General features: G+C 36.9%; 1 protein-coding gene across 1 annotated transcript in view; it reads right to left on the bottom strand.

The window, feature by feature from the left end:
• LOC588372 (ras-related protein Rab-37) overlaps positions 1–19,153 on the bottom strand; it is a 59,059-nt gene that overhangs the window by 8,534 nt on the left and 31,372 nt on the right. Inside the window, exons 3-4 of the mRNA XM_788059.5 lie at positions 17,112–17,153; positions 5,290–5,409 (exon numbers count right to left, since the gene is read on the bottom strand). Coding sequence (XP_793152.2) covers positions 5,290–5,409; positions 17,112–17,153 — 162 coding nt within the window. The remainder of the gene's footprint in view (positions 1–5,289; positions 5,410–17,111; positions 17,154–19,153) is intronic.

Raw genomic sequence — 19,153 nt, 5'->3', positions numbered from 1 at the left:
ACCTATACAGCAAACGGGAGATTGACAGAAAAAAAATGGATCAAGATCTTCTGAAGATGTTGACATATTCATGTGTGTTGGAGCCCGGCACATCACTTATGTCCTTGGGCAAAGCATTTTTATCTACATTGCTTCTCACTACCCAGGTGTTGAATGGGTACCAGGTAAGATGTGAACGTGTCCGTTGAAATAAGATTAATTTGAATGCTCCCTAGGGAGCGGAGAATGTGCACTGAAATGTGCAGAATAGTTATCAATCCAGTGACCGGGGAAATAATAAGACTGTAAGCGCTTTTGTCAGGTAATGGAAAAGTGTCATATAAGGAACTAATATTATATTATCATTAAAGGAAATTGTATCGTAAAGAAAACAAAAATGCAGCAGATACTGTCTAATACACGTAGTTCTCCTTGTACGATTTAAAAAAGATACAATGAACCTTACACAATTACGTGTAGGTAGGACTACAGTGTACACACTCATGACTAGAGGGGAAAAAGAATGATAGATGACCAGGAGAATCGATCTAATTCTCTTCGCTCAGGGGAGGGTCTACTGCTATCTGGGCAAGCTATTACTCTACAACCTCTTGGTATAGGATATGAGCTAACACACCCACGCCCAATGTTCCATCATTGGAAATATGAGAATAGCCTTCCTAGGGATTACGCCATGTATCCATCTCTATCCCTTAGTTGGGCAAAACTTGGATAACTTACAGATCCATGCCTTTTTCTCTTTCTTGAGCTGGTATATGAGGGTAAACAGGCCAAACACGGCTACTGCCAGTATAAACCACTATCATGTATTAACGATTGTTTAGATTAAAGGTATAGACCAGTTTTGGAAACAATGTAACTAAAATGAAATATTATATCCCCCTGTATATCTTAAACATAGAAAAAAAGAATCTAAAATCCTTTGTGATAAATTACTAGTACTAGTTCTTGCCCTCATCTAGAAATGGAATGATCATATCTGACTTATAAAAACCAGTAGTTTTGTTTTCTAACCAATTGCATAAGTATATACAACACAATTTCCAGGGGCTTAGAGGTATAACCCAGTTTTGGAAATGCCCCCCTCTCAAAAAATGAAATGGAAGCTCTTATTACCAATCATGTGAAAGAATATGTTTTGACTAATACGTGATGATTGCCGGGAAACCGCCTACTAATTGATATATTCTGTAAATTATTATATCGATCCGGACTGGATAGATAACGCGTCGTCCCATATACATCTTTCTGTGTACAGTGCTTGTATCTTTACCAAGACCCAAGCCCAATTCAATTATCTCAGGCTTTTTAATTTGATGAAGTATTTAATAGGCAAACAAGAGCTATTGAATACAATGCAATCTTAAATTTTTTTTGGCTAATTGAGTTCAAAGCAGCCGTACTGATTTCAATCAATAATTCAAAAACATTAGACAGAGCTTGACCTCGAGACTTACTGACCCTATGACATTAAAATACGGTACCTAGACCCCAATTTTCACATTTATTCCTTTGAGAGTAACATTTATATTACAGGATTCCTCTCTTTTTTGCAGATCTCCCAGTGACCCCCTTACATAATGAGCCTTCAGCTTTAGTGCACACTTTGTGTATACAGCTAACCAGACCTCAATAGCACATGTATCGCTATAGTGGAGTGGGGCAGTGTCCGATGGGACCCAACCCAATCTAACCATCCTGAACGCATGCCTTGATCTGCTCTGATTACAGCCAGCGTTCTGCAAATTAGATCAGTATTCCCTGGTCAAGCTTGTCCTGTCTGTCTTCTACCTTTTAGCTCTAGAAGTCCTTTCATAATTGTCTTCCGAGTGCCAAAAGGGCATTGACTTTTACAGTTTTACATAGCTTTAATGCCCTTCTGGTTCTAAACAGATGACATTAGAGACTTTTAGATTTGCATGACGACAACGTGGACTGCTACGTGTGACGTTCTTTTAAGGCAGGACGTCACACGTAGCAGTCCACGCAAATCTAAAAGTCCCTATTGTCTCCTAAGAGCAAGAAGGGCATTCATACATCATCTGATTGGAGCCAAAATGGTATTGATGCTGGGTTAACCCTTTACCTCTGGGAACTGGATGTGTCTTCTGTATTAAGCCAATGGGAATGAATGAATTCAGTAGTCAGTGGGTTAAAAGATATGAGCTAACAGCCTTCTGGCTCCAAACAATCAACATGTACTTCTACATAGAATCAACTTCCTTCTGGCTCTCAGCAGATGGTATCATTTTAGTGGAATCAAAAAGAGCACTACACTTTCAGGACTAAAAGCGATTTTCCACCATTGCCAAAAAACAATGTTTCATATTTCTTAAAGATATTCTCAGCCATCTGAAAGCTATCATTGGGCGACTTGTGTAAAATTTGATAAGCCTGACAACTAAAGCGGCTATGAGCCTATTAAAGTATCACTTAAAATGAAAATCAAATGATTCTTCTACTGCCCCTACAAGCAATCAGTAGTGGTTATTTGGATATCTTGTGCATGAGTGTATTGCATAGCACATCTTTACCATGCACTTCTAGCTTTCAACATATTTTGATTTGCTGCCGTTTGTTGTTTGCTTTTTGTTGATGGTTTTACTGCATAAACAAAGTTTTAGAATGTCGACATTTCAAGACCTTTTACAGTTCTTGAATAACAAATGGCCTGTGACATGCTGTCCTTCTACTTCAAGAAAATTAGATGCAGCACTGGTAGTTATAAATAAACTCTATTTGTAAGCTGTGCCATGTGCTTTAGAAGCATGCCAATAATAGCCCAATACTGAATGCTATCTCGCAGCCTTTGGGAAATGGTCAATTCATGCTGTTATTTGCATGATCTAATTTCCACAGACTGCCTCAAACAGGATGACAAGCTAGGTACAGTGTATCTTGTTGCCATCTTTACTGCTAAGCAAGTATGCAGTAACTACTCATGAATCTTGAGAGGTTGAGCTGTTGAGTTGTTGTGGCAAACAGGACAATTCATCTGCTGAAAGCATGTCAAGGTATATCAACTAACGCTCTCCTGGCTCTCAACAGGATAATTCTAAGAAAGCATGCTTATTTTACCTAACTTTATCAGTAACAGTGTATTCTGCAAACTTTCTAATATAAGCCAGAAAGATGTTAAATCCATAGGCTTCTGCTGGTTTTCTGGCTTCCAACGGATGCAATTTTCACGCATGGATTTGACAAATATGTCTTTGCACAACCTAACTAGCCTCCTATTCCTTCTAAATCACCATCTTGCCTGCAAAGATTCACATACATGGCTTTTTGCCAGGTACCCAAGAACGATGAAAAGACTTTGTGGGGTTGTCTGCGATCAATACATAGCCCACAAAGAGGTACAGTGGAGAAAGGCTATTGGGTCATCGTTATTAAGTTAACCTTTATTCTTTTAGTATAATCTACATACATGTAGGTGCCCTGGTCTACTGGATATCATCTGGTGGGAGTTTAAGGACATGTTGTATGCTGTCCATTTTTTTTCTTTTTCTTTAATAATGCCACGATCATCCTCCGAGGACAATCACCCTTGCAGCTAGGCCTGAGTCATCTCAGTCTTCCTTTATTTCAGAGCCAGATGGTTGAAAACTTGTCAGGTCCTGATGCCCCACTAAATTCCTACATGCAAGACAGTACACAGATTTTACACTGAATTTGTACATACCTACAACCTGGCTTGAGCATGTCAGAAAAATGGCTACCATAATTTTTTACAACAGATGAAAATGAAATTTCATGCCACGATTCATTCCCAAATGAAAAATAAAACATTAGAGAACTCTAATCGTGGCTCCGGTGGTCAAGGTCAGAGCTGGATTCATGAGCCGAATTGACTTATGCCAACAAGAGAAATAAGAACTAGGTCCAGCCAAAACTGACTGTGATGTGATTTTGGAAGAAAGTGCAATATAAAATATCAGATATGATGATTATAAAGAACTAAATTCCTGCCTGATTGTGGTTTGCAATGGTCTTATTAAAAAGGACAATCTAATTACAGACACTGTACATGTGATTAGGCTCTTCAGTTTTCAGTCAGAAAAAAAGAGCAAAATCTGCACAAAATCAGTGAAAGTCTAGTGACTGGTTGAACAACAGACGTTTGCCACATTTTGCAGCTGATCAGGCCTTTTAGTTGACTAGAAAGACTATTATACCCCAAAAATATGATTTACTATATGTATGACCATTCCAAATTCTAATCAGGAATAAAACATATATGTTTATGTTTTCATGATTAATGATTCAATTTAGTGCTTTTCATGACCCCACTACTATTATTCATATGTATATTGATTTGTAAATGTTTTTAAAGTGGAAATAAAATTGAAATATCATAATTCCTTTCAAAACCCAATTTGAGAGGTTTTGTGCAGTGTGTCCCATAGGTCATAAGTCTTTCTTACATTAAAAATATTTGTTTTTGTGATAAGACCATTGACTAAATATTCTTTCTGGTATCCATAATACCAAGATATTTTCATTTTTAGATTAATTGATAAAAGGACACATTGCATGAAATGGCCTATTACAGTTCGATCATCAAGTGCTGTGATGGACAATATCACTTTTAGAAGAACAATTAGAGCAGATAAGAAGCGAGAAAGAACTAGATGGAATTCGACTGCGCGCAGTCGAAAATGATGCCTCCGTCATAGAGCAATTTTACAAACCAAAATAGAAGAAATTTTTCGAATTCAAGTTCAATTGTAATCCATTAACAGGTTCTCAGAATATCGTGATTACAAGCAATTTCTCATATACATATATGACCCTTTGATCTTTGACCTCATGACCCTAAAATCTACTCAGTTCATTGGCTCTGCAAGATGTCCTGAGTTAAATAGTAATCCATCTGTCAGTTCTAATGAGAATGCGTTCACAAGCTATTTTTGCATACATAATGAGCCCATGATCTTTGACCTTTGACCTCATGACCCCTAAATCTAATCAGTTCATCGGCTCTGCAAGTAACATACATGACCTATGTTTGGCAGCAATCCATCAATCGGTTCTTGAGATAACGTGATCACAAGCTGTTTATGCATACATAATGAGCCCTGTGACCTTTGACCTTTAATCTCATGACCCCAAAATCTAATCAGTTCATCGGCTCTGCAAGATACATACATGACCAAAGTTTGGCCATGACCATCGATCGGTTCTTCAGATAACGCGATCACAAGAACAGGACGTACGTACGGACTGACAACCCAAAAACATAATGCCTCCGGCTACTTCGTAACGGAGGCATAAAAATATGTAACCTACCCGTATATTCTCAAATGACTGCCTATTTGTGACATCGAAGAGTAGTAGAAGTGCATGGGCATCTCTGTAGTATGCATGTGTGACGCTCCGAAACCTCTCTTGTCCTGCTGTATCCCAGATCTGCAATCATACAAATATGAAGAGAAAGTGAGCGGAGATAGAATTACGGATAAATAAAGAAAACAACAAAACAAGATGGTAGCATCTACAATATGCCTCTCCCTACATTCAGTTCATTTATTCATTCATTCATGCTTTTTGTTATTAGAATTTGCATGATACATTGTATTTCAGCTTGTAAATAAACATAAACTTGATAAAGAGAAAAGAGACATTGATCGATACAATTATTTCCTTTGTAATGACATAAATCTAGATTTGTCACTTTCTACCCAGATGTAGCAAATGGGTATCTGGTAGGAAAGATTAAAATAACAAACTTATACAGTGCTACTGTAGAAGTCATGCTGAAGATGGATTATGTAGTGATAATGGAGCATCATATTCATAAGTTTGATAGAAAAAGCACAATTCAGACAATAATCCAATAATTCTTATTCTCTTTTTATTCTTATTAAAAATGATTTTGCCAAAGTCAGAGTTTTTTTATTTCATTAAAAAAAAATTGTCCTTGAAATTGCCTTATACTATATCACACTACTTGAAAAACAAATCTTTCAGATTTTCTAGAGAAAAAAAAGAGTGTATATTTTCAGGAGACAAAGCATATTGGGTCAAGCTCCATCATACCCTCTGCTAAAGTTGAGGGGTATTGGCTTGTATGGTTTACTAAAAGGTGAAGCCCTGCTGGTTAACAGCACGTACTGTCTGGAACTCTGAATTACAAAAACATGCTATAGCTCTGTTTGATGAATATTACAGTTGACATTTTGAGAAGAAATATGGATAGACAAACATTATGCAGCAAAGTCATAAAACTATGCTCTATCCCACTAATTGTCTACATAGCTGTCTCTGTCTCTGTCTCCATCTCTCTCTCTCTCTCTCTCTCTTTTGTTTCTCCAACTATCTCTCCCCTTCTCTGTTCCTCCCACTCTCTTCTGTATCTCAATTGCTTTCTTTTCGATGTCTACCTTCTCTCTCTCTTTCTCTCTCTTTCCCTCACTGGCTGCTGCAGTAAACAACATACACCCTCCTTCCTAGTCAGCCAACAAAGCACATTCTAAAATAGCACTTGAACGAGAAAGCTGATGTGTAGATGCAAGGCACCTTCGCCCACTCATATTTCTCTCTGACATTCACCGTTTATTTACAGTAGCTTCCACACATACCAGCCTATGACTGCACATGGAAACAGAGACGATGTCGCAGGAGAGAAACACATTTTCCTTTTGATTAAGAGTGAAACGAGGGCAGATTATTTGTTTTCATTTGCAATAAGTCTGGGTGGGATTTTTGAGAACTATTACGCAGGTACACTTTGACCAAGATTATTAGTATTACTGTAGCTATGAAATAAAAAAAAATAAAAAAATTATATGCACAGAGGGAATATCTCCAAGGTGAAAAACAAACTGTCTTTTCAATCTTTCAATCAGAAAGGTTCTGAACTTTCTTAGTTGTTTTAATGATTTTAAAAAAAAAATCAAGGGAAAAATACCATAGAACTAATGTTCTTATGAAATAAAATATGACATACACAGTATTTCCAATCCATACACAAACATTGAACTTTCTAACTAACTTACTCATGACCTTAACAAGAAATGAAATGCTGATTTATGAAAAAGTAATAAAAATTAGAAGATTGGTAAGCCTATCTTTCACAGTGTGTATCCTACAAGTACACTTTGACACTGCATGATGAGGCATCAAAATGATGGATATACATGTACATGTTAGGGGATGAATAACCTTTTCCACTGTTCTGCCGATATTGGCAGGTGGCTTCTCCACACATAAGCAGAGGGGAGGGGTACAGAGAGAGTGGGAGGGAGGGAGAGAGGGAGGGAGGGAGGGAGGGAGGGAGGGAGGGAGGGAGGGAGGGAGGGAGGGAGAGAGAGAGAGAGAGAGAGAGAGAGAGAGAGAGAGAGAGAGAGAGAGAGAGAGAGAAAAAAAAGAGAGAGAGAGAGAGAGCAAGAAGAAGGGAGAATGGCATGAGGTGTGAAAAAGGATGTAAGGAAAAGAGGAGTGAGAAAGAAAGAGAGAGGAGAGATCAGTGAATGTAGAGGATACCAAGGAAGAAGAAAATGAGAAAGTGGAGTGAGAGTTAGAGTGAAAGAGAGTGAGATAGAGCAAAGGGAGAGGAACTGATAAAGAATCAGACAGAGAGACAGAGCAAGAGAGACGTTTGAAAGCTTAAGTGCTTCAAATGATATATTATTACACAGATGGCTTTTAATTCTGATAAATATTGTAAATGTTTACACTCCTGGGAAAGACGACTGACATGAACGATAAATAATTTACTCTATTTACTTTTGATTACTGGGTTCGTCTAGATTATTCATGGTTTAAACAAGTGCAGTTTTAAAAGATTTTCCTCTTTTTGTTGTTGGGGGAGGGGGGAGGTGGGAGGTGGGGGGGGGGGTACGTGGAAGAAAGCTTGAGGGGTCTTGCATTCATTTTCTACATGTACACTTCTAAAATTCATTAATAATTAAGAGGACAAAATCTGGTTGTACAGCCAAAAACATTAGGACACTTTTATACCCAGACTTTCATTAATGAATCACAAAACTGATTTTTCCCTATTTGTGACAGTTTATATGTAGTTCCATGAAAAATTCTGGTGTTAACAATACATGAAACTATGAGTGACTATGATACTAATGGACAATTGAATATAACTACTTGTCCATCTGGGCAAACAGAACATTTTAATCTATTTATCCAATCATTAATACATGCTTCTACAAAAACTGTCTGCAATTAAATGATATGTTTTGAAGACTTCCAACAAATGTAAAAAAGTTGTTTATCACCCTGCCTATAAATGACCCTTTTAAGACTTAAGGCCTGTACTTGTTTATGTGTCATTCTGTCATTCCCTTTTACAGCTGTCATAACATATTCACGAAGAGGTGATTTATCCTCCCACACACCTTATTTCTGACAAACAAGCGCTAGTGAAAATAAATTACCGGGATTTGTTGTGAGCTGGGAGGAGCAGCAGTGTGTTCAAATCTACTGCTGATTGTAAAGGATGAGAATCTTAGATATTTAGATGGACATATTAAAAAACAAAAACTAAAAATGAATAGAATTTAAAAGGCCAACTTAATGATAACAAATATTATGAACAATCTCTCTTGATAAGTTTCAAAACCTGAATTTGATACTACAGTGTACCTCTTACAAATGAGAAAAATTAAAATAAAAGAAAAATTCTCAACATTTGTATTTATCTATTTATTCATATACTTATTTATTTAGTTTTAGCTGTTAAAAAATATGTTTATATAATATTGACTGGTCTTCAGGGAGATATCACATATATTACCCAAACTAGACTCATATAGCACAGAATCAAAGATGAGGGCAATATGGGTCTTGTGACGGCAATATATGTGGTATCTCCCGAAAGTTAAGCCAGTCAATATTTTTATTTTTATCCAAATCAGACATCTAGAGCAAATACATAAATCAACCATGACAATCTCAAAGAACTGAAAAACTTTGTCAAACCAGCACTGTGGATCCAGTGCTTGGCGAAATTTTTGATACACTGTAAACAGTGTAATTTTGGTGTGATTATTACGTCACATTAGAGTGCGCGCAAAGTGCGCAGGTTCTCGTAGGCATAAGAGATGCGCAATGAAAATGACAAAATACTGCGCGGTCAATATAAGACTATATTTACTGCTTTTTTAACACATAAAGTCCATAGGCTTTTCATGAGAGGGTAATATGGTCTTATATTTATCGATTAGCTGTTTAAGGATTACAACAAGTGATATGATTTTGTAAAACCACTGCTCAGATGTCTGATACAGGTAATAATTAAATCTATTTCAAAAAGGGGGCATGTGAAAATAGGAATCCACTAATATATTTTGAGGGGACAAATTATTTCCAGTGGAGAAATTGAAATTTTAATAAATTTAACACATAGGAAAAATCAAGAGTTACCAATTTCTTATCCTCCACTCAATTTGCTGGTAATTATCAATGATGTTTTCCTCCTCTCTATGCTCTTAATATAGCCAATTTGTCACCAAGGTGAGCCTGCCCCTTTCCACATTCTAAAATGATCAAATGATTTACAGAATCATTACAGTGATCATGCACAAATATAGGTTAAACCGGTGCACATTCTTTTGTCTCGACATTCAAGTCAAATCAGGGGTATGAATCATGGAGCCATTATGAGAAATGATTACAATCTCCTAGATGAGAAATATTTTGATGAGTTGGATGAGCACTTGCAGAGTGCACTAACTGCACTTAGCAAGACTTGAGTCACTTTTTGGCCACGGGCAAGAGAAGGGGGCAATAGATGCATTCAGAATATGACATGAAAAAAAAAAAAAACTTTACAATTTCTTTTTAATGACTGCATGTTTGAGAAAGTGGGGTCAGATGGACCCCTTAACTTTTGAGCCTAGTAATTGTAAATATAGAGGCATGTGGAAATTGATTGCTGGAAAATAAGTTGTGGCCGCATCTAAGTTGACTAAATTAGACAAAATTTTATTAATTTTTTGGAAGAAAACAAATCTATTTCTACATATTTTTTTTTACCATGTGCCATTTCCCCCAGGTCCTCTAGAAAAGACAGACCACTAGGTCCATTTCGCCCCTGCCAGTACTGAACAAATTAGGAAGAAAAAAACGCTTGAAACACACATGTTTGTATTATTTCTAATAGAAGGCACTGGCAAATACTCAAAGCTCAGTTTGAGCAGCCGGAGAACACCCTAACATAACAACTAGACTGCATAAAACATGATTTTTTTTTACTGTCAGGTTTTGATCAAATTTTCAGAGTTCTCTTTGTACATATTTTTGCTCATTTACTAAAACTCAACTTCAAAATGGTTTGGATTTCCCCTTGAAGACATGAGCCTTAACTACTGCACCTTCATGTACATTCTTAATTATACAAGATTTCCCTGTTTAACAGGCACATGGAGTATGGAACAAACTTTTAGCTAGACCACTAGCTCAAGGTTAAGCAACAGCGAATAAGCCAGTTCACGGTTGCAGTCTGAGCATGAGCAGATAAAGGTCATTGCAGAACAAATTTTGAAATACACGGAGACGTAATACTCGATACTTGCTCATGAAAGTTATGTAATCATTATTCATTCATGCACATTTAGTGCATGAATGATACACAGGTGGAAGTATTCTTTGAAAAGGGGAAACAAAGGCTATTTATATAGCACCTCCATCGCTGTAGGAGTGATTATTTCAAAATGTACAAAGTGGGACCTCTTCATGTTTTGAAGATCTGTGGATATTCGGGGTCATTGCAGTAATGTGCTAACCATGAACTGGTCTATTGGAACAACTTTCCATTCATGAAAAGTATGATCAGAATAGATACATACAATGCACATCTGTACCTATTAAAAACAAGATATCATTCTCAATTACGATGAAAATGCATGTGGGTGCTTTTTCACTGTAATTTCATTCAATAGCCGATAGAAAGAAGCCTGAAGCAGCTCACCTGATATGATAAAAAGTAGGTTTCCTATGCCAATGCAGTAAGAATGAACAAAATATAGAACACTGGCTTGGGTAATGATAACCATGAGAAACAACTTTCCATAAGATTCAGCTAGAATTAGATCTAACACACACAGTACTAAAAAGATATTGCCCTTAATTACAATGATGATAATGCAGATGTGTATTAAAGCTCGATAAAATCTATTTAATTATTTACAACAAAATTTTAAAAATGTGATATAAGATCATCTGATACAAAAAAATGTTCTCATAAAACAAAGTGAGTAAGGAATAAAACATGTAAAACAATCACTGGCTTCAGGCAAATCATGCGTGATAAATACCACTCTGGTTTCTCTTGTAACAGACACACGGAGATGAACAAAATCAATGAACTATGGATATGAGAATAATAAATGAAACATACCAGAAAATGAGCTACCCCCCCCCCCACCTCCTTCCACTCAGCATGACCTACATGTACATGTATGCTTCTATTGACAAAGGTAATCACAATTTGTTGTAATGTTATGCACAGTGCTGGGGTAATGAGTGATTTATTATGTTCCAAACAGTATGTTGCCTGTACTTGACATTTTAGCAGATGATGAAGCCAGTCAATGTGTCTTAGTAATAGCTGGGCTCCTGGTTACTGCCCCCGCATGTCGTCGGCCCAACAGACGATGAAAGCCATGGCGAATGTGATGGAAATGTCAGTGTATGCTAATCATGAGGAGTACCGCACTCACGAATGTGCTTGCTTGCTCGCTGCTTTTGGAGTAGTGGAGCAACACATAAAACGAGGGGATGAGAGAGAGAGGGTGGGAGAGAGAGAGAGAGAGAGAGGGTGGGAAAGAGAGAGAGAGAGTGAGAAAGAGAGTGAGAGAGAGAGAGAGAGAGAGAGAGAGAGAGAGAGAGAGAGAGAGAGAGAGAAGAAAGTGAGAGAGAGAGAGAGAGAGAGAGAGAGAAGACTATGCTGTTTTGATTCACAGGTAGTAGAGTGCATACATCAAATCAGCAAAGATGGATAGCCAAAGTGTGGGAGAAAAGCAATCACATCAAGGAAGGTAGATACATGCATATGGCCAATTTAAGAGACAGCAACAACAATAGAGAGAGAGAGACAGATATACATGGTAGTGGAGTGAAATGAAATACAAGCCAAGAGAAGGGTAATTAGGAGAGAGGTAAGGAGATTTAATAAAGAGCAACTACAAAGAGAGATAGAGATAGAGAGAGAACGATAGAGAGAGAGATAGGGAGAGATGGAGATAGAGAGATGGAGATAGAGAGATGGAGATAGAGAAATGGAGATAGAGAGATGGAGATAGAGAGATAGAGAGAGTAGAGATGGAGATAGAGAGATAGAGATAGGGAGATGGAGATAGAGAGATAGAGAGATAGAGAGAGAGAGAGAGAGAAAGAGAGAGGAGTGGGGAAATAATAAAGAGACAATGAAATAGAAATAGAGTTCAAGAACAAATTGGCTTAAGAAGAGGAGTAGGACACACAGAGAAAAAGGAAAGATACACTGTACTTACAACTATCTACAAACCAACAAGGCAACAGAGACATACAAAAATATGGAGATGCGGGAGATAGAAAGAGAGAAAGGGATAGAGAAAGAGAGAGGAGAAAATGCACAAATCTAGAGGTACATTTACATGTACACGTGCGTGGGCGAAGGCATAGACAGCCCCTGTGTGTGTATGCCAGTGTGTGTGTATGAATGATGAATGGGGGTGTGGGTAGTATCCAAGTGTGTTTGTGCAGGCATACAAAAATTGCTTTCAGAGGCTAGCTAGCTAGGTGGTTGGTGTATGCACTGCATGCATAGGGCTTGCTTGGTACAAGGAAAAGGTTTGAGGGAGAGATAGAGAAGGAAATAAGAACGTTGAGTTGCATGGTGTATCGTACACAGGAAAAATGATACTTTTGTGTACTGTACGACATGTACGTTGCATGGGCAGAGAGTCTATATCAATGCACCAAGTCGATTGTAAATTGAGTTTTGTGGATTCTATCCAATGTTTGAACTAAGGGATGAGTTTACGGCAGCTAAATTTCATCTTTTTCTGGTGTCATCCGAAAGCTAGACACTCATCTTGGCAGACTAAGAGCCAAAATGGAAACTGGTTCCTTTTTCTCAATATTGAAAAATATAAATCAAGCAAATGATTAAAAATCAATGTATCTCAAATGTGTGATTACATACCTTATTATTAATGATATTACGTATGAATCCACAAAAAGAAAAAGGAGAAAGAAGAACACCATATCCAGATGAAATTAAAATTTCCAACTTGCTTTGTGAAGATCGACTTACCGTTACTTAACTTACTTACATACATACTTAAAACGTCCATCCTAATAATTTTATCCTTACATCTCAATACAAACTATGGGCATACGTATAAAATCAACTTGAACATCAGAAGATAAGTGCAAAATACAAAATATAATTTCAGTGTAAATTGACTATAAACCTTTCATGCACGACCCTAACAATTAAATGATTTTTTTTGTCATAATAACAATTCATTTGTGTCCATTTTGACGTTTATCTCAAGAATGTGAGAAAGAATGGAAAAAGACAGATAATGTATAAAGTAAATGCTTTTAGCACCATCGTCGGTAGATTTAGAAAGAAAAAAAAGACCCTGTGACTTGCAATACAAGAAGTATAGGAGTCAATGAAGATGCATTTTCACCACATAACAAAAATATTGAGTAGTTTCTCCACACAATGTACATGTTTGTATGACACTTGTTCACTGCTCTGCGTCAATTACCTACACTAACCAAATTTGGACCAACGCTACACATAACTCTAAGCCTACCTTAATACCCAATTACAACCCAAACCCTACCCCAATATCACAAAATAAAGCTAGCCCACAAAGTTGTGGCATTAGTTAACGTTGTGTCACCAGGCAATACACCACGCAATCCTGATGGTGTCACTTCACTCTGTGTATTGCATCATAGCTTAATAGCAATTTCGCAAAAATGGGGTAATTATTGGGGATGATCACGAACATTTCAATGTTCTGATAAGGGTGATTCTTTTGTATCAAGGAGTAAAAGATTTTTTTATTAAAAAGGGGCATGTATTTGGAAAAAGGAATCTGTGACTTGTTTTACATGAGGAGATTTTGTGAATTTGTACTCGATAAGCCCAAAATGAGGTTATATTTACAGTGTGTCCCTGTCTTTAGGTAAAGGTCTTTTTTATTTTGTTGAAAATGTTCTTGACAGTCCAAAAACAGGAGGTCATTTTGGGCTCCACCAACAATCATGTGTTCCCACTTTGAATTTGAAGTGACACCATTGGTTATGTACTATGTTCATATCTTGTTAAGACAGCAGAGTGTCTTTCACAAGCCTGAAGGTCATAGATGTCAATAAACGCCCACAGAAATAAGACCCCAATTTACAAATGGCTCATAATGATTCAAATGATGATGTCTTTATCATGGAGGATATATATAGATAGCCATCGTCTTTTAAACTGCCACATAAACATATTTTGTCTTCATTTTCATCTAAAATTCATAGCTAACAAGGAATATGTATTCAATGTATGATGTATTTGTTCTTTTAAATGATCATGAAATGAAGGTGAATTGTTTAATCAATGTGATTACAAATAAAAGGAAAAAGGGTCTTTCCCGGAATTTTTTTTCACATGTTCAAGAACACTAAGGTCCGAATTCACAAAGGAGGTTTGTCGACATACCTTGGATTTCGTACGTCATATGACGCATTTTACTCGTTTTTTACAAACCTGGTTTGTAAAGAACAAAAGGAGGTTTGGCGAAACAAATGGAGGTTTGAGCTCCAACCTTGCTTTGTGAATTCGGGCCTAAATGTTCATTTTCAACAAGAATTATGAATTAGTTCACATAAGAAAGTCTTGATGAACAAAATAATGCTAACGTTACAAAAATAATCATAACTAGAGGACTGATATTAAAGGAATTACACATCCATATAATTTTCCTTCACATCAGCTTTTTGACTGATTTTTTTATTTTTCCACATGTAAGGTATTGAGTTTTCCCTTAGTGTCATCCTAAATATTGAGAGGCTGAGCAAGAAATTCTCACACTTATTTCATCCGGACTAATCATGCAAAATGGCTTACATCGGTATTTACTGTCTGGAAAGTTTAAAGTTGATTTTGCATCAAAAGTTATCAAACCTTAGAGTTACCCCATTCCCTTCCCTAAAAAAAATCCTAAAACAACTCTGGACCCCACACTACTCCTGAATAACCTTGACCCTAAACCTACTTATTACCACCAAAGCAAATATCAGAAAACCTAGTGTATACTCTACATTGTAGGTAGCTTCAATATTCAATCAAGAAAAAGAGACATAAAACACAATAGAATATTGAAATCCATTAAATCATGAGCAATCCAGAACTGGTAATTGTATTTGCAAGCAATTCACATTAGTGATTTCAATATGTAAAAAAAAAATTCTGGTCAACAAGGCAGTAATTGAGAGTGACTCAGTCATTTATCATCCAGCTTTATTGATGGCCATTCATTAATCATACTGGACTCAGGGCAAATATACCAGCACTAAACAAGGCCAGGGATTACATAGGAATGCATCTACGTTGACATGCGTCACATATCTTGGCTCATTAGCTGAAAAACATGCAGATATTTGTGTGTGTGGGCACGCCACATGCCAAATTTGACCAAATTAAAGATGCTTGTTTGGTGGTGCATACCAGCTGGGGAATGCTGATTTACAATGAAGAGATGCATGCTCATTTTTTGATTTCAAAGTGAAATTTGTTTCTCATTTCCAATGAATATTATTCCTTTGACGTACTCCGGTAACCCATTTAGTGCCACTTTGTTTACAAATCGCCAGCATTATTTTGAACCGACAAATTTGTACAATAGTACATGATGGATTCGTCTCTTCAAAATAACGGCGATGAATTATGAAGGAAAAAAATAACATTTCATGAGACAAGGTTTTATAACTGGGACTCTTTCAAATTTTTACTGTCCATTTCTGATACCTGAATTTTCGTATGAGTTCTAGTCATTTGAAAATTTCCACTAATACTATAGTCATTCTAACATTGTAGAGTACATATTCTAGTCATTCCAACATCTTTAGATATACGCATTGTAGACGTTTCAACACTCATATACATTCTAGCCATTTTAACATTTGAATGAATTCTAGCCATTTCTACATTCATTGAAAAAAAATTCAGATCAACCTACTACAGTCAACAGAAAAAACCCTTAAAGGTAATACAAAGTTTTGGTATAGGTTCATGAATTTGGTTCAAATGAACATATTGGAAGCATATGCGATCCTACAATATTTAGTGATCGTTGTCGCGGTTGAAATCGAGTCTATAGTTATGAAATTGTAAATAATAAACTCTTTATGTTGTATAGCTCCCTCTCAAGGTCAAGATATTGATTAAGCTATAAAACAATATTTCTTGACTAAAATCGACCAATTAGCTATTCCCGTTTGGAAATTATGTATCACAACTACATCTTCTGAGATTTTCATGGTCGCAGCTACCACTGTACGGCCATAGGCGCTTTTTGAAATTTATCAAAATTTACCGGGAGCACCAGTAAATGTTTATATTCAATTTTTCTCAAAAGCAGAAGTGTTTTAGAGGCTAAAATTTCTAGTGCTTATATTACATCCATAGGGGCATCCAAATATATCAAAATTGTAAAGAATCACTATCCACCCAATTTTCAAAATTTCCCAAGACTTTGTAATACCTTTAATACTCTGACAGCCTAATGTGCTACAAATCATGCAATCATTTTCATTGATCAATACTACATCAACTACACATGTAGATGTTTCGCGAAGTTAGGCATCGTGCAGTGGGGCGCACATAACGTCTTCACGTTGGGCTTTCAATTAAAATGACGCAATGGGAGGGATAATTGACTGAGGGATAATCAATAGACATGGCTATTACTGATGATTATTGCATGTGAAAACAGTAGTTGACTAGTATCTGAGAGTAGAGGCTCTCTAACGACTTGTCTACCCTTGATAGCCATTCTACATCCAAATTTGGAGTAGAAAATGATTTTGGGGGAGCATTAATTGCTGCTTGCGGCTTGGAAGGCTTGAAATAATATAGATGTTCAAACAAAAATTCTGCTTACCTGTAATTTCACTTTTGCTCCATCAATGTCAACCACTTTATTCTGCAATGGAGAGAGAAGAGGTAGGTAGAAATGTAAGTCAGTAGTCACATGATACAGAAATAATATGTCCTGCATTATATAACTTTTTTCAAGTAGCATTATACCCAATTTCAAGTAATCATAAACCAATACGATTAAATTCGATGTACAAACTGAAAAAACACAACCAATAGTTTTATCACTTCTAAAAAAAAAAAATGAGAGAACTTTTCAAATCTACACCAGCTATGACATCATACTTCGGATTCGATTACGAGGTAAACTGAACAGTAAATAAGTAACCACACATGCACATATTGAAATATTTATGTTTAATAAATATTACAAAATTAATTCAAGTTTAGAATCCACTCAAGCAAGGGAAGGGGGTGCCACAATCTGCAATCAAGTTGTTCTTAAACACGTTTCTACGCCCCCACGATCCTATTCCCCTCCCTGGCAAATCTGAACAATTTTTGTTTTCTTTGTCAGAGATTTTGGACACAAATCTTTGCTCAAACCCCTTCTTTTCATACTGTGCATAATCAGAATAAACTAGAAGCAATTAAAAGGATCGTCTGTGTGTACTGTACATTTTATAATATGTACACGTATTACTATTTTACAATCTACATGGCAACTTAGAAAGCCCAGTACGGCTCAAGATAATTACTCAAGGCCAACACTGGGCGTAAAATTAAAATCCATGCTATCGATCAATCTCTTTATTTACTCTCCAAACATTAATCATATCAAGCCCCTTGCTAGATTCTGGGCTGCATTGTTGACCAAGTCATCGACAAGTGTTCTCGTATAAGAGGGCGAGACAAATTGCTGTTTTCACTTAACGAGTATTGTTTGCTAGATGGGACAGGATGGCTCATTGCAGTCGCTTACCGGTAAACAAGGAAGGAGATCAAAGGAACCGGAGAGAGAGGGGGAGAGGGAGAGAGAGAGGGGGAGAGAGAGAGGGGGAGAGACGGGGAGAGATTGAAGAGAGGGGAAGGCAGGGGGAGAGATGGAGAGGAGGGGAGGAGGAGAGAGGAGGGAGAGGTAGAGAGATTGGAGAGAGGGGGAAGAGAAGGGAGGAGAGGAGGAGAGGAGGAGAGAAGGAGAGAAGGAGAGAGGAGAGAAGGAGAGAAGGAGAGAGAGAGAGAGAGAGAGAGAGAGAGAGAGAAACAGAGAGAGGTGCTGGCCTAAAGGTCACAGGCTAGTGAATCATTTTGAGTGGAAACTGGCAATGAAGTACGAGCGTTACAGCGTGTACAGTACTGTACATGCATAGAACAGCTGTTCTCCCCATTCTTATACCGGTACTTGCATTTACATGGAACACTCATGTCATTCTTTAGCTACGCCCGTCTCTTATCGAAGTAGTATCTACACTACACTTAAAACAGTCAGGTTTCGGGAAGCCCTAGAAGCTCTAAAGATGCCCTACGTCAGTAAGATAATAACATTTGAATGACCATGAATTTCAAAGAGTATAGTATAACTGGAGTGATTTATTCAATGGAATTGGGTCTACATGACATTTGGATATGGGGACAACTATTAAGGGCTGAATTTCTCTGACTCATTAATTACTATTGCATAAAATATTGCTTTTGCAATTTAGACTGGATTTCTTGTCATTATCTTTGATATAAAGCTTGATGTAAAGTTTTGTAACATATTGGTTGTGTTCCGATGCTTCTTTATGCTTCTCCAATCTACATGTAGGATTCCTCAGTATAAAACGACATCATTATGATATCTATTTAAAGTCTTATGAGGATAGTAACTGCAAGCATTAGGAGAAAAAGTAATAACTAAGTTGATTTAATGTCAAAATATATTGTAGCTACACAACATCACTAATGGATTTTACACCACCCCCACCCTAAATTAAAATGTGTGTGCCCCATGTCAAAAATTTAGAATTTTCTTGTCACAATTTCAAAGACTTAAACATGGTTCTTAAAAAACGTGATGAAGCTTTTTTTTGCTCCTCTGTCATATCTTTTGGATGCAAAGCACTT

The sequence above is a fragment of the Strongylocentrotus purpuratus genome, unplaced genomic scaffold, assembly GCF_000002235.5.
Source record: "Strongylocentrotus purpuratus isolate Spur 01 unplaced genomic scaffold, Spur_5.0 spur5_scaffold_14, whole genome shotgun sequence".
Taxonomy (NCBI): Eukaryota; Metazoa; Echinodermata; class Echinoidea; order Camarodonta; family Strongylocentrotidae; genus Strongylocentrotus; species Strongylocentrotus purpuratus.
The sequence above is the reverse complement of the archived record's forward strand: the minus strand, read 5'-3'. Positions and strand labels throughout refer to the sequence as shown.